The sequence below is a fragment of the Rattus rattus genome, chromosome 10 (genome assembly GCF_011064425.1).
Source record: "Rattus rattus isolate New Zealand chromosome 10, Rrattus_CSIRO_v1, whole genome shotgun sequence".
Taxonomy (NCBI): Eukaryota; Metazoa; Chordata; class Mammalia; order Rodentia; family Muridae; genus Rattus; species Rattus rattus.
This window is the reverse complement of record NC_046163.1, coordinates 50558049-50580759: the sequence shown is the minus strand read 5'-3', so window position 1 is coordinate 50580759 and position 22711 is coordinate 50558049. Positions and strand designations below refer to the sequence as shown.

Here is a 22711-nt window from a genome sequence, read left to right as displayed (position 1 = left end):
ATCTTATAGCTTCCAGTTTTCCTCATTTGTGTGACTATTTTGATTACCATTTTCCTGGATGTATACCCAGAATGATTTTGGAATAGTAAAAACACCCAGAATGATTTTGGAATAGTGAAGTGTAATAGGTAGAATTCAGATTCTGAAGTCATTCAGACCCTGAATTGACACCCTTTTGTTTTTGTTTTTTTTGTTGTTGTTGTTGTTGTTGTTTTTTGAGATAAGTTCTCTTTACATAGTCCTGAACTGCCTGTCCTACATAAATCATGCTGGACTCAATACACAAGATCTCCCCCCAACCCCTAACTGCTACTATTAAAGACATGCCACCACACCTAGAAACGGCCATTTCTTGACTCTGAGATCTTTGATAAGCATTTTTACTTAGTTACAACTTAATCTCCTCAATGTCCCTGTAAAATTCGAATGCCAATTCACCTTCACCAAATTAGTGGATTAAATAAATTCAAGAGCAAAGTTTTTATGCATAGAAATCTAGCCCAATTCCTGGCATTAGTTGAACATTATGTAAATACAGTTTTCTCTTCCCCATTTCTTGACCACTGTGAACCCAGTTCTACTTTCTAGCCACAGGTTTCCATGACAACTGAGGAAGAATATCTAAATAAGAAAAAACGAGATATGTACATTTTGGCAACATCCAAATGTGATCCCTTTCACCCAAAACTTTAATAAAAGTAAGTACATACACAATTTAAATGTAAAAAAAAAAATTCAGCTTTTATTATCAAACAGCCACCATTGCTAAATGGTACCTGTAGTCCCAGCTTGTGTAGAGACAGTGGTAGGGCCAAAGTGACAAAATTTTCTTTTCCTAAAATGGGAGGAGGTTATTCTAATGGAGGTTATTCTAATGGGGAAAAGAAACATCAGAGAGATCTGTACAGGACCTCTTCTGTAAAACAATTGAAGGCAGAGATGTCATCCATTCTCTTCAGCATACACTGAGGACTTTAAAGAACTTCTTGGATATATGTTTCTCCTACTCTGAAACTAAAGAGGGTCAGGAGATGGACAAAAGTCTGGAAACAAAACAGGAGTGAGCTATTCTATATCTGGTCCTATATCTCCCACATCTACCCTAGGCTACTGTGAAGAGAAGTTCACAGCCTTAGAAGAGGGCGGGAGTTTGGCTGGAATTCCCCCTCTGTATTTAAATTTAGAATAAAAACCGTAAGCTTCTACCTTCCCTATGTTTTGGCTAATAACACAGTTCCATGGAAACAAGGTCTTTTATATTCCTTAAGACTCTGCTAAGACATAAGTGCTTTTTGTGTCTAACACAAACTCAAGTACACCCACCAAGGCAGTGCCTCCCAAGGTCAAAACAAGTAGCTGGAGGACCCAAGCCTATGGAATTAGACATCACAGCTGCTAAGGCATCAAAGATAGTTAGGCAAGTACTCCAGAGATTGATGATGATTTCTTGGTCCCTCTTGTCCAGTCCTCATCACACCCCTTCATCTTTCCCATGATTGGTCTGTGTTTCAAATGCATATGTCTGGCGCTGAGGGACCACAAGAGGTACAGCAGGGTGAAGCTCTCTAGGGGGCAGACTAAACCGACTCCTGGGCTCAGACCCTTCTATGGCATCAGGTGGGAGCTCCAGACAGCTAAAGGGCCGGGAAGAATGGGCAGGGATCATGCTACAAGGAGAGGTTCTGGAATTGAGGCTATAATCCCCACCTCCAGTACAGGTCTGGGTCCGCCGAACTCCCTGAGCTTCGGTCCTCTGGCGTTCCCGTGCCAGGGCCACAGCAGCATCAAAAGAAAGACTACCTCCATTCCTCCAGGAAGCTCGAGAACTCCATTTTTCTCCAGGAGTCCCATCAAGCCTACCAGGCCTTGGACATGGGTTTGCTGGTGCTATGTGGATCTTGCTACACATTGCACTGGGCATCTTGGCAAACTGTGGTTTGGGGGGCACTACAGGAACAGAACGGACCTGTCGGACCTGAACTAGGGTGGAAGCCAGACGCATGCCCACACCACCAGTTGACCCACAGGGACAAGAATACATGTCACATGTCTCAGGGTTGAGCTGTCCCTCAGCCTCCATCCCTTCCGTTTCAGATGGCTGTATGGAGGCTTGTTCCATTTCAGAGATTTCATTGATTTCTTCTGTGCTGGCAACCCTCAGTAACTCGACACCTGGCCCTTCAGAGAGGCCCACCTCTTCTAAGTGGTCACCAACACCTCTCATGCCTTCAGTTTCTACATCTATGCTTTTTTGTTCTTTGCTGATACCCCCTTCCTTCCCATCATCACCTTCTTCTGGACTTCTACTGTCTTCACCGTGTCCTTGGTCTTCTCTTGACTTCTGGTCACTCTTCCTCCTCAGTCTGATATCACCCTCTCTGCCTTTCTCAGCCTCATGTTTATGAATAACAACCCAGCTTTCCTCAGGAACCGTATGCTCTGGATCCAGCTCAGATTCTACTGGGGTATCCTCCCCTTTCTCGGCTCCTCCTTTTCTCTCGATCTCTCTCTCCTCATCTCTACCCTGTTCTCTTGCTTTGCCCATATCCTTGATCTCCTCTATACTTTCAGCCTCTTGACCTTTGGAATTTTCTTCCTTGGCCTCTAGCTCTTCCCCATTCCCTTCTTCCAAACTACCCATCACCTCTCGGCTTCTTTCAGCCTCCCCTCCTTTCTCATCAGGCTTTCCAGCCTCAATCTCCGTCTCTGGAGCTGACTCGGCTTCCTCCCTGTTATCTGATGTGCTTCGGGGCTCAGCCTCTGTGTCCTGCCCGGATTCCCAGCATGCCTGTTCTTCTTCAGCCTGTGTTGGAGATTGTTTCCCACACCTTGCTGTCTCTTCCTCGAGACTCCCTACACCTTCCCAGTTGATGGGTTTAGGCCCCAGAAGGGGACTCAAATCATCATAGGCACTCAAGAAGACGTCTTCCCCATAGTCCACTTCTACGTCAGGACTAGCAGAATCAAGGGAACAGCAGTTAGGAGCCAGGACATATTGCGCATCATCCAGAGACAGATCATCCAGGGGTGGCTCCACAGAGAACTCTTCCACCTGTAGGCATAAGATTGTGGCTAAGGACCAGGTAGCTCTATCCACTTTCTGGGCTACACACTACTCTTAGACCCAACGTATCTCCTCCTTACCTGAGGCCCAACTCTCAGGAGCTCCTCCAGGTAGCCCATGCCAGGGTCATCCTCCCCAAGGGAGAAAGCTGCTGCTCCTGCTGCTCCTGCTGCTTCTGCGGCTTCTGCCTTGGCCACCTCCCTATCCTCCACCCCCACCCACTCAGGCTCTGAGCTGCTCAAATCCTCTAGGAAGGAGAAGGAATCCTGCACCTCCTGGGACAAGGAGTCCTCCAGGGCAGGAGCCATGTCCATAGGGCTCAAGTCATCCAGGGGGCCTGGGACTGATCTTGCCTCTGATTTCTCATCTGTTGAGAGAAAGATGGTTCCAGGAATCAAGAACTCTTCCATTGTTCCCATCCCCATCTCCTAAGTGTTGGATTACAGATGTAAGCCTCCATACCAGGTTTCTGTGGTGCTGGAGATCACACCTTGTGCTTTGTACATCCCAAGGCAAGCACCCAACCAACGGAGCACATCCTTCGCTCCTTATCCTTGTATCGTATGTAATGAAACCGAAGCTCAAAGCAATGTGTCCGAGGTCACACAGCTAATATGTGGTACAGACAAAACCTGAACTTCCGTGTACTTAATTGTCCCACTTATGTCTGCCCTATCCAACCTCAGGGTTTCTCATCAGTGACCCCATGGGATGAGGAATGGGAGCATGGGTCAGATTCTAGCTTTGCTTCTTCCTACCTGACTCAGTAGTAAACTGTTTGAGATGATTCTCAGGCTCTACTGTTGTAATGTGAGAATAACAATACTCATATCTTCATACTATGAAAGAATGAAGTGAGCCAATGTTCCCCTATGCTCAGCACATGTTGATAAATAAATGTTGGCTAGCTCTTAGAATCCTGGCTGTCCTGGAACTCACTCTGTAGACCAGGCTGGCCTCAAACTCAGAGATCCGCTTGCCTCTGCCCTCCAAGTGCTGAGACTAAAGGCCTGTGCTACCACTGCCCAGCTTTGCAGTGACTCTTAACATCAGCTCTTGACTTACTCGTGTTTACCAAACTCCTTCATGTGTCTGGCACACAGCCCTATTCTTGGGATAAATCAGTGGATTGAAGCCTGGCAGAGATTCCACTCTGAGGACTTTATATAACATGATAATATTATATGGGTTCCCAAACTCCAAATCTAGGCAGGCAATATCACACAACAAAAAGCCTAAGAGCTGAAGTCTCTGACCTCCCAAGCCTACATCCTCAGTCCAGAACTTCAATCTAAATTTTTAGACCCCTTCCCAACCCTAGGCAATCTCCAAGTTCTCACCTGGGGGGCCAGGGCCAAGGCCTGGGCCTGGGCCAGGACCTGAAGCAGGGCTTGGCCGGGCTTGTAAGGCAGGGCACTCAAGGCCACGGGTGAGCCTGACCAAGGAGACGTTAGAGATGATGTTTGGAGGTACACTGAGGATAGAGGTTATGTGCAGAGGGAGGTTGACGTTGTAGGGGTCTGAGATGTGGACACCAGCACAACGCTCGGCTCGACTGCTACCTAAGGCCCGAACAGCCGACCGCCCAGCTTGTGGGGTTCCTGGCTCAGAATTTGCACTACCCAGTGCCTCTGCTTCGGGCTCCTGTTCACCTTCTGCTGCATCCATAGAACTATTCTCCAAGCTCTCAATCATCAGTGAGCTTGGCTGAGAACTGCTGGAGCCCACCAGCCCCTCTGGCTCTGTAGAAGAGAAGGTCGGGCAGTCATTAGCCTCAGCCTCAAAGGGTCTTGACAGCTCATGCAAGACTTCATCTGCTCTGTTTTCTTAGATTCTAGAGGCAGGATAAGTGGAAGGTAGCAGACCCATCTTCCTTAGCCACTACTGCAACTTATCCACCCAGTCAGCAGAGCAAAGGTCACACATGCCTGACGGATCTTCTTCCTCTCTGTAAATACGGTCACCAGCTACCACTACCACACACATGCATGCATGTGTTTACACTCCCCTATATACACATACCCAGAGTCTCCACATACAAATACTCATGAATAACTCAGAGATTAGACAATAGTTTCATCACCATAAAACTTGGCATCTATCTCCACTACTGGTATATTAATAGGAACTTGATTTTTTTTAAATTACTGGGCATAGTTGGCTACACTTAGAAACCCATAGGCCTTTGCTGCTGTTGTCATGGCACGCACGCACACACACACACACACACACACACACACACACACACACACACACAGCCACTAAGACCCATACTCACCGTCATTGACCCCAGCAGCAGCACTCAGTGAGTCCATGCTCTTAGCAGGTCGCAGTGTCCCCTTACTGGATTTTTCTTCTGAAAATATGGATGTACATAGCACCAGGACTTTGAACACATTCAGCAGAGTCCTCTTCCCCCACCATCCCAGACTTACCCCTGTCCTCAGTCCTCAATGGAAGTTTACGTTTTGTCTCGTGTCCAGAGCGACCCAAATTGAAGATAGAGCGCCATTTCCTGACCTTCAATGACCCCTTTCTCCTGCAGATAATGGAGATACGATTAGGAGTGCAACCTGAAGACCAGTCAAGGGAAGGAGTCCCAGGTAGGAGACCTTACTTGTGTTCTGCAATCTCAATGATGGTATGGTACGGTCGGATCTGTGGCGGTCCATCCCCAGCCTGCAAGATGCTAGGCAAGTGGTAGGAAAGAGGTGTGGGCATGGGGTCCTCAGCGCTGCCTGAGGCCCGGGCCCCTGGAAGTGATTTCCATCCACTCTCCAAATCTACACCAGCTAGGAAAATGAAAAGAATTGGCCAGTCAAAAACAGAGCCAAGAAAGGAACCTCAAGTCCCCAGTCCATCCCTACCTCACTATCTACCAAGCTAATGGTATATTCAGAGACTCTTGGAGATAGACCCTCTGTATCCATTTCAGAAGGGTGTTCTCATGAACAAAAGGGACCAGGAGATCCCAAGTGGTAATGCAGAGGCCAAACTGTATGCTACAATGACAGTAGAAAGAGCCTGCTCAAACCCTAGCTGTATTACTATCTCTCCGGGGTTCTCTGTATATAACTATCACCTACTTCTCTCTGTGAGAGACACGGTCTTCCTACCCACAAAATGAGAAATCTGAATCAAATGACTTTGAGGCTCTCTACACTCAATCTTAATTAAAAGGCCACAAAACAACTAAAGCTCTCTATCACATGATTCCCCTGGCAGACAGTGGTGATATGTAATGGGCAGAAAGGATACTAACCAGAGAGGGAATCACCCCTAAAGAGCTGGTCCACATGGGTGAGGATGAACTCCACAACAATGGACTGCACACGAACCTCCATGAATGCTGCTGTCCCATTGAAGCCCGAGGCTTCTATGTCCTTAGACCTGTGAAGATGTGGAGTTGGTCCCTCTCATGTCTCAAAACACTTTTCCTATCTAAAGTCTTCCTGAAACATATGTGTGTGTGTGTGTGTGTGTGTGTGTAAACATGTATGTATATATATGAATATGTATAATATGAATATGCATGTATATATACACATATGTGCTGTGTATTATATACACACATAAATATATGAATATATGACATGATCTCATTATATTACTGTGGCTGGCCTTGAACTCACAAAGATCCACCTGCCTCTGTTTCCTAAGTGATAGTGTTAAAGTATGTTACAAAATGTCCAGTCTCTGAAATACTCTAATCTCTCCTGCTCTCCTTTCCTTGTCCTTACCTCCAGTTCTACCTCAGAAGCCATATGTATGATTCAAGCTGAAATGTCAAGTCTCTTAATGTTAAGCCATCTTAAACACCCTCAAGTAATATCTACTTTCCTTTCACACTTTTTGCACTGTAGCACAAAAGGCAGGCTATGACAATTGTTATAATTAATAATGCTTTGTGCCAAACTGATATACAGGACAGTTCTTGAATAGATTGCAAGGATGTTTGCTCAACAAATGGTTGACAAAGACCAACATTCTAGTTCCTGAACTCCACAACACAGTGTAAGAAAACAGAGGTCTTGCTCTTAAGAACTTCACTTTGTCTCAGAGAAGTCCTAAGTTGGTGAACTTTATACTACTTGGCTACTGATGAACTTTCCTGTCTTGCTGGGTTTATGAGATGTCCAACCCCTTCTCCAGTGCACCCACACAACCACATCCATCTGTGTACACCTTGCTACAATAAGGTAAGCCTCCCCGAAGCTTCACACTGCTTAGATATGCACCTACCTCAGCAGGTTGGGGGCCCACACAATCGCCAAATTGCGGGCATGCATGTTGGTTTGGGCACTAAATGAGGCCATGTGGACCAAGTGGCGCATAAGGAACTCCAGCGTCCTGAAGGAAGGAAGGAAGAAAGAGATCATCTAAAATATACTCTGAGCAGGGTTTGGGCTGAGACTTGAAAGCTGGGAAGACAGGCAAGGCTTGGGCCATAGGTAGGGTGAGGGGACATCTCTGGAGTGCAGGAGGTGGAGCCTCACACACCTGTAGTTTGGGACGGGGAGTTCTTGCAGTACTTCTAGGATCTTGACCAAGCGTTCTGGCTCTAGCTGCACAGCCACTGCCTCCTAATTGGGAACAAAGGGGTAAGTAGGAGCCATTGACTCAGACTTGACCCTGTTCTCAGAGCTCCAAACCAAACTCTTAGGAATGATCTGTGCTATATTCCACAATGGCCTCACCTAGATCTTCAAGGCATCATAAAATAGTAAAATACCTCTGCCTGAGTATGATAGTGCACGCCTATGACCCAACACTCTAGCGGTAGATGCAGAAGCTAGAAAACAAGGGCAAGGATTTAGCTCCATGCTACAGTGCTGGCCTTGCATGCCCAAGACATCGTTTGAGCCCCAGAATTCTGCCCAGGAAGAAATCCTAGGACCATAAATGACTGCTAGATCTTACGTCTACACTTAATAGTCTGTCTTATGACCTTGATTTACTCATTATCATTCCCCAGCCTCAGTGTCCACTTTGGTACAGCTCTGGAACTAGACTGCAGAGCTGTTTAAAGGTGTCTAGGGAGGTGACCCCTCCAGGCTAGGCTGGATGGACTGAGCGGGATGTAGTTGCTATTCAGAGTGTCCGCATCGTTGCACTCAATAAAATGCACACCCTTTCGGCAAGTAGATAAGATTCTGCTATGCTGTCCAGCCTGGACTCACACTCTATGCTCCAGAAATCCTCTTGCCTCAACTCCCCGAGTAGCTAGAACTTTATTTTTAGAAATATTACTCAAATCAGGATACCATTTTTGCTGTATGTCTTCTCCTCCAAAGCTGTCTAACAGCTTTGCCGTTGATGGAGGGACATTCCTGAAAATGTTTTTGCCATGTGAACAGCTTCCTTGTTCTCTTTAGTGTAGGGAAACTCTGGTCTAGGTGCTTTCCAAGGCCGCTTGGCTCTGACAACCTGCCCTTTATCTCCCAGGTTTTACTACTGTGCTGTGTGTGGTCTGCAGGCCTTCCGGGAAATACACCAATAGGGAGAAAATGAAGACGAGTGGGACTAGTAGATCTGGAGAGGAGCATCTTCTTCCCAGTCATACTTTACTGTCACTCACTATCACTAGTGTTGGAGATCACAGTATTGGTACATGTCCAGTGGGCATTTGCATCACCGGCTTCAACCCATAACGGCATTTCCAAGATAGCCATTCCACTAGGACTGTGGCTGGCACGGGGCCCATCTGGGATGTCAAAATTGAAGTGGTTGCCCTTGAACCCTGTCTTCCACCCTTCCACCTCTCAACTCACAGCAAATTTGTCATAGAGCCGGTAAGTGAGGAGGGGATCTGGTAGTTCTCTGAAATAGGCCTTGCACAAGGAGGAGACACAGTGGATGTCCTGGAGGTAAACGTCCCGCCGCAGGTCTGGCTTCCTCTCGGCCTCAAACTCCTGCCTGGGGAGGTACAGGGTGCTCAGGAGTGGTAAAGGTGAGACAGAGGATAGATATGTAGGGAGAAGCAGGAGCCATAGAGGTCGTGGTTCAACATGAATGAGACTTGAAAGGAGAATGTTGGGAGGTACATATATACATACAATATACCTGGCATATATATATATTTATATATATATATCTCCTATGTATGTCAACAAATATTAGGAATTGCATATGTGGATATGTAGATGTGAATATAGGAATGGGTGTAAGTAGGTAAGTGGATCTGTGCATGACCAACCAGGGATATATGATTAGTAACAAAGGGGTCTGTAGGAATCTATAGACACGGGAGTGTACCTAAACATCTTTCCCTTTTCCTTTCCTTTTGTTCCTTCTTTCTTTTTTGAGAAAGGATCCCACTATATAACTCCGGGTGGCCTGGAACTCAATGTATAAACCAAGCTAACCTCTGACTCACAGAGATTCATCCACCTCTGCCCCATGAAGGCTGGCATCCACACTGTGTGCCACTATGCTTAGCCTGGGTATAATGCTTAAAACAAACATGTTAAGTCTTCATGGTCTTGATTAGATTAGCTAACGGTTGCTCAGTCTGATACCCAACTTACCAACAACCAAAAGAAAAAAATAGATAAAACGATACCACAGATTCTTCTGAGAAAGAAGGGTTTCCTTGAATTTGAGATTAGCTTATGCTGCAGAAGGAGTTCTAGGCCAGTTTGAGTAAGACTGAAGAAAAAGGAAAGAGAAACCAAGACAAGGGGCTAGGGAGCTATCTCAATGGATAAAGTGCTTACCACACAAGCATATGAATCTGAGTTCAGATTCCCAGCACCTATATAAGAAGTCAGGCACAGCAACAGAAGCCTGTAAGCTCAGCACTGGGGAAACATATACTGGGGATCCCAGGAGCTTGCCGGTCAGTTTGTCTAGCCAAATCTGCAAGTTTCAAGTTCAACAAGATAGCCTGTCTTCAAACAACAAGAATAGCAATAATGTAGAGGGGACTGGAGAGATGGCTCAGAGGTTAAGAGCACTGACTGTTCTTCCAGAAGCCCTGAGTTCAAATCCCAGCAACCACATGGTGGCTCACAACCATCTGTAATGGGATCCGATGCCCTCTTCTGGTGTGTCTGAAAACAGCTATCGTGTACTTATATACAATAAATAAATAAATAAACAAATAAATAAATATATAAAAAATACATGAATTTAAAAAATAAAGTGAAGAGTGATTTCAAAAGACAAGTAACATTGACCTCTGACCTCCACACAAATGCACACAACCAATACATCTTTTTACCTATAACACAAGAAAGAAGAAAGAAAAGAAACATTTATATGTCAAAGGACATTATCAGTAAAATGAACCCTGGGTTCAAAATCCCCACTACCATAAAAAAGAAGAGAAGGAGAAAGAAGAAGGGAATGGGGGAGAGGAAGACAACCGACAGATGGGGAGGGAAGAATACTGCTCACACACTCCTGATTAAAGTCCAGTATTCAGAACATACAATCTTGTCACAACCCAATGAGTTAAAAACTGAAATGTAAGTGCAAGCATACGATTTGAACAGGCACATCTCAGAAGAAGTACATGAAAGCTGTTCGGCCTCATCCACAGCTGGGGAGACACATACATAAGTCACAAGGACACACCCACCATGATGACTACAACCAAAAAGACACAGTAACAGAAGTTGGCAGGGATGTGGAGAAATTGGAACCTTCATCTATTGCTGTCGGGGATGTAAGTGGTCCGGGGATGTAAGTGGTCCAGCCGTTAAGGAAAACAGTCTGGGAGTTACGATTAAAAGTTCAATACGGGGTTGGGGATTTAGCTCAGTGGTAGAGCGCTTGCCTAGCAAGTGCAAGGCCCTGGGTTCGGTCCCCAGCTCCGAAAAAAAGAAAAAAAAAAAAAAAGTTCAGTACGAAGTTACCATATGGCCCAGCAATTCCGCTCAGGCGTACACTCATAATAACCGAAGTTACGCCCACAACAACTTGCACATTTTGTAGCACAATCATTCGGAATAACCAAAAGGTGGAAACCTGGACAACCATCAACTGATGAATGAGTTTAAAGAAATGCTGTGTAGCTCTGCCAGGGGATTGTATTCATCTACAGAGAGCAGTGAAATGCTAGCACATGCCACGGCGTGCGTGAACTTTGAAAGAACTCAGAGTGAAGAGCAGACTTAGAAAAACACAAATCGTTTCATTGGTTTGTATGAGACGTCCACGACAGACAGATCCATACAGACAGGAAGTCATCCAGGGATAGGTGCCGAAGAAAAGAGTTTCTTTGAAGGGTGGCGACATGCTCTGGATGTGCCATGGTGATGGTTGCAGTGTTGTGAATAAATGTACTGAAATGACTCAGAGATTTGTAAATGGTGAATGCTATAGTATGCAAATCGTGTGTGTGTGTGTGTGTGTGTTAAATGCAGATTGTGTATATGTGAGAATGCACAGTGCATGTGTGTTGGGAGAGTGAGGAGCTTGGGGTCCCCACTTCACCTGACCAGACTTTAGATCCTCTCCATGGAGTAGTACCTAACATCTAGACTCTTCCTCCCACTTCCCCTCACGCCTCCTCCAGCTCTCTCTAGCAGCTTTACCTTGGCTCCCTGGCCTCCTGCCCACACAGTCTGCCTGCTCTGACTCACCGGAGCTTCTGGATGTTAGAGGAGACCCCTGAGAGGCGGTAGATTCCATCCACCACTCCATACTCTTGCACAAACTCTGCACAGCTCCGTAGCACCTGGGGCACTGGGGACACAGAAGGCAGAAAAAAGAAAGAAAATGTTTCTAGTTTCTCGGCTAAAGAATCTGAGAAATGGAAGCATCACGAAAGAGGCTTCACTAAGATTAAGGGCAAAGCTTATTAAATAAATTTAAAAAAAAACAAAACCCAACCCTCACTAGAAAGGTTCTTACAGGTGAACCTATCTTTGTGTAGTATTTCTATCCCTTGGTCCTGGAGTACAGCATAAACGCCTGTACTGGGGAGGAACTGACTGTTACTCAATATTAACCCTCTCAGTTCTCTTTTCAAAACTCAATGTTTTTTTAATCTGAGACAGGGTTTCTCTGTGTAGCCCAGGCTATCCTGGAACTCCTTCTATAGACCAGGCTGCCTCAAACTTACAGAGATCAGCCCGCCTCTACCTCCCAGGAATGAGCCTCCACTGCCTGACTCATTTGTTTGCTTTCGAGACAGGTCTCAGAGATCTGGGGCTGGCCTTCAACTCATAGAAGAGGATGACCTTGAATTTCTGATCCTCCTTGGGATTACAGGTGTGCTCCATGGCCTGCTGTTTGTTTCTGAGACTTTGACCTACCCTAGGATGACCTTTAACTCGTGACTGAATTCCTGATCCTACTGCTTCCGCTTCCTGAAAGCTGAGGTATAAGCAAATGCCCCATATTTGGTTTATGTGATACTGGGGACCACACCTAGGGTCTGTGCATGCTAGGCAAGCACTCTGCCAAACCAAGCTACCTCAGCCCCTCCTTTTGTGATGGTATACTCAGTCGTATATCCTGTTTATTATTTATGGTTTAAAGAAAATGGTGGGCTAGAGTTGTAGAGCAATAAACCACTTTCTACAATAGCCTTGCATTCTATTTTAACCCTAAATACATTCAACGCTTATGTGTAAATTCAGATAGCAAAACCATAAAAATTAGCTTAAAAATAAATACTTAAGCTGGGTGTGGTGGCAAATGCCTTTAATTCCAGGACTTGAGAGGCAAAGAGGCAGGTGGGTCTCTGAGTTTAAAGCCAGCCTGGTCTATAAAGTGAGATCCCAGAAAACCAGGGCTACATGGAAAGACCTTGTCTCAATAAAAGCAACCACCACCACCACCACCATCATCATAATCATCATAATCACCACCACCACCACCAACACCATCACTGTCGTCGTTGTCATCATCATCATCATCATCATCATAATCATCATAATCACCACCACCACCACCATCATCATCATCATCATCATCATAATCACCACCACCACCATCACCACCACCACCACTCACCATCGCTATCATCGTACCACCACCACCACCACCATCATCATCATCATAATCATCCACCACCACCACCACCACCACCACCACCACCACCACCACCACCACCACCACCACCACCACCAAACCAGTCTTATTTGACTTTTATCCTTCACAGAAACTCCAAATACACCAGGGAGACAACACGAAAAGCAAGGCCAGGGAGATATGGCTTTGCAGGTCACCCACATAAAAAAGCCAGATGCAGTGGCTTGAATCTATAATCCCAGCGCTCCTACGGCATGATGGGAGGCAGAGACAGAGGAGCCACATGTAAGTTGGTGGGCCAGCTAACCTGGAGTACACTGTGTAGCAGCAGAAACAGGAGAGACCCTCCTCACAAGATGAAAGGCAAGGACCAACTCTCAAAAGCTGCCCGAATAGATAATAATTTTGAAAAGCAAAAAGTATAACAGGGGGTTGGGGATTTAGCTCAATGGTAGAGCACTTGCCTAGCAACTGCAAGGCCCTGGGTTCGGTCCCCAGCTCTGGAAAAAAAAAAAAGAAAAAATATTCAACTTTCATCTTTTTAAATTTTTAATTCTGCATGTGTGAGCGCCTGTGCACACAAGATTGCCCAACAGGAGTGCTGGGAACCGAACCCTGGTCCTCTGGAAGAGTAGCATGTGTTCTAATTGCCTCTAATTTGGATTTCATTACAGGAGTCATGGGAAGCACAGGTCTGCAACTTTGAAACTGACACTTCTTGTTGACATCAGCTATTACTCCAGAATTTTTAAGGGAGACAGCAAATCTTGTGCAGCAGGGGAGTCAAAGTAAAAGTCTGGTCACCAAATTGCTTTTATGAAAAAATGAACATTGCTTGTCCAACTGAAATGGAGCCCAGCCGAAGGTATCTTGAGGTATTTTCACCAGTAAGAAAGCTTGCAGTTATTCAGTTTGACACTGGAAAGTACCATGTCTGATCACGTGGTCAAGTGTGGGAGAAGAGAGCTGACTTCCACAGTTGTCCTTTGAGCCCTCCACGGCGCATGTGCGCCCACACATAAACACACAGAATAAGTAAACACTTTTTAAAAGTGCAAAAGAAATTGTATGACCTCGTCTGACCCTGGGCCACCACTATGGTACCAGATTAATCTCCTTAAAGATAATACATGGTATTCCTCATGTTATCTTGACATAGTATTAGCTGGGGTAGAGTCTCAGGAACAACTACTGAATCCCACCTAGGGATAGCTATGAGTGCAACCTAACACAGAACTGTACAATGAGGTTCTTTCCGCCCTTGGAATCCTTGCCTACGTCAGCACCCAGCTGACTCCACTCACTGTTTATCTTCGCATTTGTTTTGTTCCTTTGTTTGTTTGGGTTTTTTGTTTGTTTTCTATTATTTTATTTTGTTTTGTGTTTGTTTGATTGTTTAGTTGTGGAGTTTTTTTTGTTTTGTTTTCTTTGTTTTGTTTTTTTATTTCTTCATTTATTTGTCTGTTTCCTCACAGGGTTTCTCTGTGTAACCTTAGCTGTCCTGGAACTCATGTTGTGAACCTTGAACTCGGAGATTCACCTGCCTCTGCCTCCCAAGTCCTGGAATTCAAGGAGTGCGCCACCACCACCACCAGGCCCCATTGCTTATCTTAAACTAGGAGTACACAGAATAAAGAATAAAATAGGAGCTCCTCAGCCTGGGATATAAGACCTTCACAAACTAGGTCCTAACAAATTCCATGACTCAGCCCTTTGCTAGTTTTTTTTTTTTTAAAGATTTATTTATTTATATATATGAATACACTGTCACTGTATTCAGACACACCAGAAGAGGGCATCAGATCCCATTACAGATGGTTGTGAGCCACCATGTGGTTGCTGGGAATTGAACTCAGGACCTCTGGAAGAGCAGTTAGTACTCTTAACTGCTGAGCCATCTCTCCAGCCCCCTTTGCTAGTTCTTAAACAAGCCTGGGTACCATCCCTCATTGATGTGGTTTGGACATGCTCTTTTCTTTTTTTTTTTTTTTTTTTTTTTTTTTTTCGGAGTTGGGGACCGAACCCAGGGCCTTGCGCTTGCTAGGCAAGCACTCTACCACTGAGCCAAATCCCCAACCCTGGACATGCCCTTTTCTCTCAAAGGTTCCTGTGCTAGAAGCCTGGTTTTCAGTGTGGTGATGTCCAGATGGGAAGACAGTTCAGAAGGCGGGACCTAGTGAATGATGATTAGGTCAGGGGCTCAGGCTGGCCTTTCAAGATGCCCCTATACTTTTCAGGTTCTGGGATTATAACTGTTCCACCAAGCCTCCCATTGGTGGGCTGGGCTTTGTGCAACTGGATTAGAGAGTGGGTTGTCATAAGCAATTCCACTCCACGCTCCTGTGCCCTTCTATATGCAGACAGTTTTCTTTCCACCTCATCATATTGTGAGGGGTTCCTTGCCAGGATGCCAACATGTGCTCTCTGAACCCCTCAGCCACTGTAGTCATGAGTCGAATCAACCTCTTCATAATTTCTCCATTTGAGGGGTTCTGCTGTAGCACAAAAGTAAGGCACTTGTTTTATTCTCCTGTCTGGAAATACTTTCCCCTCCAATTGCCTCACCTCCTAGCTAGACAAAGTGGCATGTGTCTCTAGGGAGGCTGAGGCAGGAGAATCATTCGAGCTCAGGAATTCAGAGACAGCCTACAATGTAATGAGACCACCTGAAAACAAACAAACAAAAAAAGTAAACAAGGGCTAGGGAGGGAGCCAGGCTTGCCTGGAAATCAAGAGGACTGGAGTTTATATCCCCAGGACCCATGTAAATGGGTTGCAAGTCCAGTCTCAGAAGGTGGAGAGACTGGGATGCCTCAGAGTGATACTAGCAACATCAGTGAACTGTGGGTTTGACTGAGAGATCCTCCCCAAAATAAGATGGTGGAGAGTGATAGAGGAAGATTCAAAACGCCAGTCTCAAATCTCCGCGTACATGTGTACCACCGCTGTGAACTCTGAACTCTTTGCATATATTTATAGTACAGTTCCCATGCTCCTTTGCTCATCTCAGTGTTATAATATTTTTTTTATATTTTATTATTATTATTACCTGGCGTTTTTCTTATATTAATTTCGTGTTTTATTCCCTTTCCCGGCTTCCGGGCAAACATCCCCCTCCCCCCTCCCCTCCCTTATGGGTGTTCCTCCCAACCCTCCCCCCCTTGCTTCCCTCTCCCCAACAGTCTAGTTCACTGGGGGTTCAGTCTTAGCAGGACCCAGGGCTTCCCCTTCCACTGGTGCTCTTACTAAGATATTCATTACTACCTATGAGGTCAGAGTCCAGGGTCAGTCCATGTATAGTCTTTGGGTAGTGGCTTAGTCCCTGGAAGCTCTGTTTGGTTGGCATTGCTGATAATATTTTTTAAAAGCTGTTTTAAATTTGTATGCATACCACATGCATGCAGGTACCCGAAGTGTCCAGAAGAGGGCGTCAGTTTAAGATGGAACTGGAGTTACAGGTGGTTGGGAGCTACACTATGTGGGTGCTGGGAACTAAACCCAGGTCCTCTGCAAGAGCAGCAAATGCTCTGAACTGCTGAGCCGTCTCCTTAGCCCAATGTACTTACCACACTTTATTATAAGTGGGTTGTGTCTATGCCTCCTCATAAAAGGTGCTATCTCGTCAGAGAATCCTATCTCTCTTTGAAGAGAAACACTGAATGTTTGTTAGATTATAAAGTGAATGAATTCAGAACTCACATCAGAACCATAGATGAGACCAGATAAAGGACATTGCCTTTGATGGAACGCTGGGTCCTGTTCACTGGGACTCACCAGGGAAACTCCTCCACATGTCACTGTCAGGGAAAGCTGTGCTTCTTCTAAGCTGCCTTGGCTGTGCTCCCCGAACGCCTCGTGAGTCTCATATGACTTTAACTACTAGGCGGTTCAAGGCCCACCCCTAGCAGCCACACAGAGCTCTCTGGCACACATTTCTGGCTGCTGCCCTTCTTCCTTTCTCTTCACCCCAGCTTCTTCAGTCATTCATGCTGTTCATTGTGTAGGGTCTCAGACGCCATCCCGAGCTTTTCGTGGAATAAAGAATTGCAGAAAAGCAGGGCGAAAGATATAGACTCACCAGCAGCTTTCAGTTTCCTTCCTGTGACCTGGTTTTCAGATCCTTTCTCTCTTCGCTCATAACCAGAAGTTGGGTAAGCCAAGAAAAGAGCCATGGAGGGTAAAAGACCCTGAAGGAAGGTTTCATGTTCAGGGCAGCGCATATGTTAATGTGCACCATCCTTAGAATGAGGGACCTAGGACATTTGCACAATGTCCCTAGACTGAGTGGTTCCTGAAATTTGGGGCCCTTGTCACCTTTCCTCATCTCACTCCAGCCCCAGGCTTGTGGATTACTGTTCATACCTTCAAACCTTGTTTGCATTTTCCCAGGATTCCCCTGTTCCTACCTCTCTGCACAGAACGCAGAGATGAGGCCAACCCCATTGTCGACATTACCATTCTGCCATCGAATGCCTAATGCTACATCAACTCTTTCAGCCACCACATTACCCTGCTGATTCATAAATAGCCTGCTATCTGGGCCTGGTTAGTAATCCCAGAACTCAGAGCTGCACGGCACTGCTGTGTCTCAAAATAAATATATAAACATCAGTAGCCCACTTTCATCTTGGCCCCTACCTAGGTCAACCTGAACTAGGCTTCCCTCTCCTACTCTTCCCAGTTGATTTGGAACCCCTGGAGTAGGTCTGTACAGAAATGGAAGATCTCAAGGAACCTGAGCCATAAAGGAAATGGGCTAAGAGATAGCAGGGTCAGAGAGGTGGTGGAGCTGCAGATATAAATCAGAAAAATTAAGTCAGAGATACAGTCTAGAGACAAGATGGGGTGATGGAATCAAAATGACTAGAAGGAGATGGGCGGAGTCAAGGAAGAAGGACCTACAGTGAACCAGAAACCTAAGCAAGGCATCCAAGCATGCATAGTAGGGCTTAGGGGAAGAAAAAGACCCATTTAGGGGAAAAGAGTTGGGGCAGAGGTCTGAGATTGAGCAAGGAGGTAAAGGTAGAGAACACCAAGATGATAATATCTGGGAATATCAATTCAGCAGAAGTGGGTGATCTTCCCGTCCGAGCCTTCACTCACTCACTGGGTCTGTGGCTAATGAGAGAAGCTGTTCTCAAGCAGCCTCTTCATCTGAATACTTCCTACCTCTCTGTGCTGGGAATGGAAAGGGGAAGGTTTCTGCGATGCTCTGCTAGCCAAGATTCACCTCTGGAGCCTTGGACTCAGGTGAGGTTCTGCCGAGGGGCAGCAGGTGCCTCTCTCATGCTCTGGGACTGACTTGCCATCGGGAGCCCAGCCACCTTTCATTATCCCCAGATCTCTAGAGAGAATTCCCTTCACCTGCTGGGAATGGTGGACTGGAGGATCACAGAAGTAGAGTCTGGCTGTCTATGGGTCTCATGTTTTAAGACAGAGTTGATGCTGAAAATCTCAGGAAAGGGGAGAGAACCAGCATAAGGAGGCTGAATTCGGAATGCAGAGCCAAAAGAATATCATCCGCAATCAAGCCATATGGTTATCCAGTGCTGGCTAGACTGCTCATCAGTTAAGAGAACGGACTACTGTTCCAGAGGACCTGGGTTCAGTTCCCAACACCCACAACGACAGCTAACAATTGTCTGGAACTCCAGTTCCAAAGAGAATCTGACATTCTCTCCTATCCTGTATGGGCACATCACACGTGTGTATCACAGACATTCATGCAGGCAACACACACACATGTCAAATAAAAGTAAATATATCTCAAAAAAATGTTTTCATCATCCATCTCAGAGGATAAAGGACACCTACCATCAAGCCAGAAGACCTCTCAGTTCAATCCCTGGGACCCTCATGGTAGAAAGAGAGAACCAGCTTCCAAAAGGTGTCCTCTAACCTTCACACATGCACCGTGGTACATGCAGACACACACACACACACACACACACACACACACACGACAAACAGTAAATATGACCTGTGAGATGGTTCAGTGGGTAAACGTGTTTACTATCAAACCTGATGACCCGAGTTTGATCCCTGGGACCCACATGATAGGAGGAGAAAATTGATCCCCCCAAGTTGTCCTCCGACCTCTACACCCGCACAGGAACTAATGGGCCCCTCCCCAGTACGTACACAGCATATCTAAATAAGCAGAGCGATCGCCCCTTTTTTGGAAAAGAATCATTATCTAGAGTGGGGTGGTTATAAAGGAGCCAAGCTCCGTGAGGAGAAGGCACAGGAAAGTCCACCTCAGCTGTTGTTGAACTATTGCTTAGGGCCTGGGCTTTTCCTTCATGGAGGCCAGTAGGGATGGGGCCCTCTGATGGAGGAGAAAAGGGGAAGGAGGTGTCTGGGGACACAAGGGCGGGGCCAAGAGCAGGAAATGAGCTGGGAACCACCACCACCCTCCCTTCTCTGCAGGCACCACAACCAGAGAAGGGGACAAAGAGGAAATGACAGATTGGGGTGGGGTGGGGTGGAGGGGGGCAGAATCGTGCCCTTTTTTTTTTTTTTTTTTTTTCGGAGCTGGGGATCGAACCCAGGGCCTTGCGCTTCCTAGGCAAGCGCTCTACCACTGAGCTAAATCCCCCACCCCCCTTTTTTTTTTTTGTAAGTTGCTCAGCGGACTGAAAACAAGCTGGACAGTGTAGTCGGGACGGCTCTGATCACCTTCAGATCAAACTGAGTCATGGTTCTGAATAGCTACTGCATGCCCAGTACAGTGGGCAGCCTGCAGTTGTACCTGGGCCTGCTGGCTTCCAGGCCCATTGCAGGGTAAACTGGAGAAGGAGCGGAGGGAACTCCAGACAGGGTCCACACCCCTGTTTGTTGCAATTTCCACTCCCAACTTCAAACCAGGGCTGAAGCTGTCTGGTTCACTTTTCCTGCATTCCCTGCAGCTTTCCCCTGAGCCCTCTACAGCCAACCATTTGCCACCAACCGGCTTCTTTGCAAGCAATTTAAAGAAGAGCTTCAGTCCTCCCCGTCCCCCACCCTCCTGTGGCCCAGCAAAGGTGCAGAAGGGCCAGGTCCTTGTCTCTTGGTGCTGTCCTCCAGCTAGGACACCTCCCTCTTCCCTCCCCAAGTTATATCCTCAGACTTGCTGGGCCCATTCCCACCTGTGCTCCACTTACTAGACCATCAACTAACCCTTCAGCCACTCTTCCGACATACAAGCTCCATTCCCCCGACCCTGCCCCCACTCTCCATCCTCTCATCTGATTCATCCACCTCTTCAGACTTTCCAAACTTCATCCCCCACCCAATCCTCTTCCCGACATGTTCCCTTGGTGTCCCCATCCTCAACTTCTCGGCTACCTGTTCCCTAACTATTACAGAAGGGCGCCTTTCTACCTCCTTCTCTGAGCCACATTTCCTGTCTTGCCTTTGCCTAGGTGTCATGGATGGTGGTCCTAGGTCACTGCCCCTTCCTTAAAAGCTGGTTCTGCCCATCGGAGAAAAGTGCCTGCATGGCATTCCAGCCACCCAGCTGCCCGGTTCCAGTTGGCCTCCTTACCTTCCTGGCCAGACTGTTGTAGATGCTCCCGTAGGTCACACCCAAACACCCGTTCCTTGGAGCCGCCTTTCTTCTTTCCTTTTTGCCGAGACTTCATGGCCAGAGCCCCCCGGACCTCTGTCCCCCAAGACCTTTGACCTACCAGTCCCCCATGGAATCCCAGTCAGTAGTTGGGTTTGGCCCAGCCCCAGGGGGGCAGGGCTCCAAACTGGAGGTGGGGGGTGACCTGGGCAAGAGACAGCAGAGCTTGCCTCGCGGGGCCCCTGGGGCCACACGGAAGTAGATATGGAAGAGGAAGCTACCAGAACCCTGGCATGAAGCTGTGTCTCGTGGCCAAGCTGAGCGCTAGCCCTTCTCGTCCTGTGCAGCTCGAGGGGAGCAGGAAGCTGTGCAGCTCCTCAAACCCGCTTCCTGTTAGAGCATCTTTGCAACCACAGGCCCTCGGGTGGGGGAGGTAGCTGACATTCACATCCTCATCATTGCTGGGACTTCATCCATTGGTCACAGACGAAGGTGATGTCAGAACCCCGGGGTGGAGTAAGGGTGCCTGGGGTGTGAGCAGGTGGCAGACATTTCTAGAGACCAAAATTCTAGGATGGGACAGAGACCTGAGGCTTTGCCCGTGAGCACGCCAGGAAAGGACCATGCAGAACATACCCAGGGTAGGGGATGTCTTTGACGACCCTGGCATCTTGGTCCTTCACTGAGCCTCGGTCGCTGTACATTTGAAAATGAGGACACAGACCAGGTGACTTTTGAGTTTCAGTTTCTTTGTCTGTAAGAGGGTACACGGCTGTCCACGCCACACAGTTGCTGGAAGTTTCCAGTACAGTCAAATTAGAAACACTTTGCAAACTAAGGCACTGGCTTCCCCTAAAGGAGGTTATATCCACACTGCCCTACCTGAGGGCTCTCAGAGCTCTAAGTATCTGGGTCCTTGCCTGGGAGGAAAGAAGGGATCACAGAGAGACTCAGTACATACATAGCACTTGTGACTTACCCAGTTCAAGGGGCAAGACAGAAATCAGACAAAAAGGGTTTTATCTGTTTATTTAAAAACAGAATATCATTTTATGTACAAATATACATATATTTACATGAAATATACACACTAAGACCCCAGATCCTTGGGGTCCATAAGTCCTGGGTTACTTGGGGATGAAATGAGAGCTTCGCCTTCAGACCAGCAGATTTCAGGCCACACAAGGTTTGGATACTAAATCTCCGTATTCTGGCTGCAAACGTTTGGGCTAAAAAAAAACAAAACAAAACCCTAACCTCTAACCCCAGGTCCCACACGTACAAAGTGCCAGAGAGCCCCAAATGACTGACTCAGAAACCCCTGGGGAAGGACCTGTTCTCACCCTCACCCATGACACCCCTTTCTCCTCACCTGAACTCCCACCTTCCCACTACCCTCTGCCCTCAACACAACTGAACCAGGAGCCCTCGACACCAAGTCCCAACTCCGTGAAGGCACAAAGCTCTGTAGACACAGCTAGGACAAGATCTGAGGAGCCACGGGAGTCAAGCACCTTATCCCTAACCTCCTATCCCGTGTTTGTACTTCACGCCCCAAGCTCCAGGCTCCTTCCCCAGAACCTCTCTGGGAGAAGGCATCCTTGGAAGAGAACTTTCCAGAACCACAGGCATTAATCTCTGCTGTGGGGTCTGCTAAACGGTTTTCTTGAATGCCTGTGTGGGCTGGCCTTGCTGTTTAAAGCCCAGTTTTAAAACAAACAAACAAACAAACAACAACAAAAATGCACATAAATCAATAAAGCTTTTTGTTTGTTTGTTCTAAATTTTCTTTTTCTCTTATTAAGGGAGTCTGAGCAGAACTCAGGAAGCTCCCTTGGAGTTGAGTTTACAGAAGGTATGTCCATGGAGCAGGCCCACAGAGCACCAGAGGGCAGAGGGCTTCTGTAACAGTTCTGGCCTCTGGCAGACCCCTGGATGTCTGCTTTACACTTGTCCCCAAGGGGTGGGGACACAGACCCCACACGTTGGAGGTCAGATTCTAGCTCCAGTTATGCCTGCACACCTGGATCTGGCGACAGTCTCCACCTCTCACTTCTAACCTCTGCCTCGCTAATACTGCTCTGGGGTCTGAGGAATATCCCCGCCTCTGCAGGCAG

The 22711-nt window shown here is 46.8% G+C and overlaps 1 protein-coding gene across 1 annotated transcript; it reads right to left on the bottom strand.

Annotated features, from left to right (window-relative positions):
• Positions 1 to 651: 651 nt before the first annotated feature.
• On the bottom strand, positions 652 to 20918 carry Arhgap30 (Rho GTPase activating protein 30). The gene is made up of 12 exons (XM_032915580.1): positions 20574 to 20918; positions 11653 to 11755; positions 8836 to 8980; positions 7565 to 7647; positions 7307 to 7414; positions 6327 to 6454; positions 5682 to 5856; positions 5500 to 5603; positions 5343 to 5420; positions 4405 to 4806; positions 3145 to 3431; positions 652 to 3052 (listed from the first exon to the last, which is right to left on the bottom strand). The coding sequence occupies exons 1-12, from the start codon at positions 20668 to 20670 to the stop codon at positions 1472 to 1474; spliced, it is 3291 nt and encodes a 1096-aa protein (XP_032771471.1). The 5' UTR covers positions 20671 to 20918; the 3' UTR covers positions 652 to 1471.
• Between the last annotated feature and the right edge of the window lie 1793 nt (positions 20919 to 22711).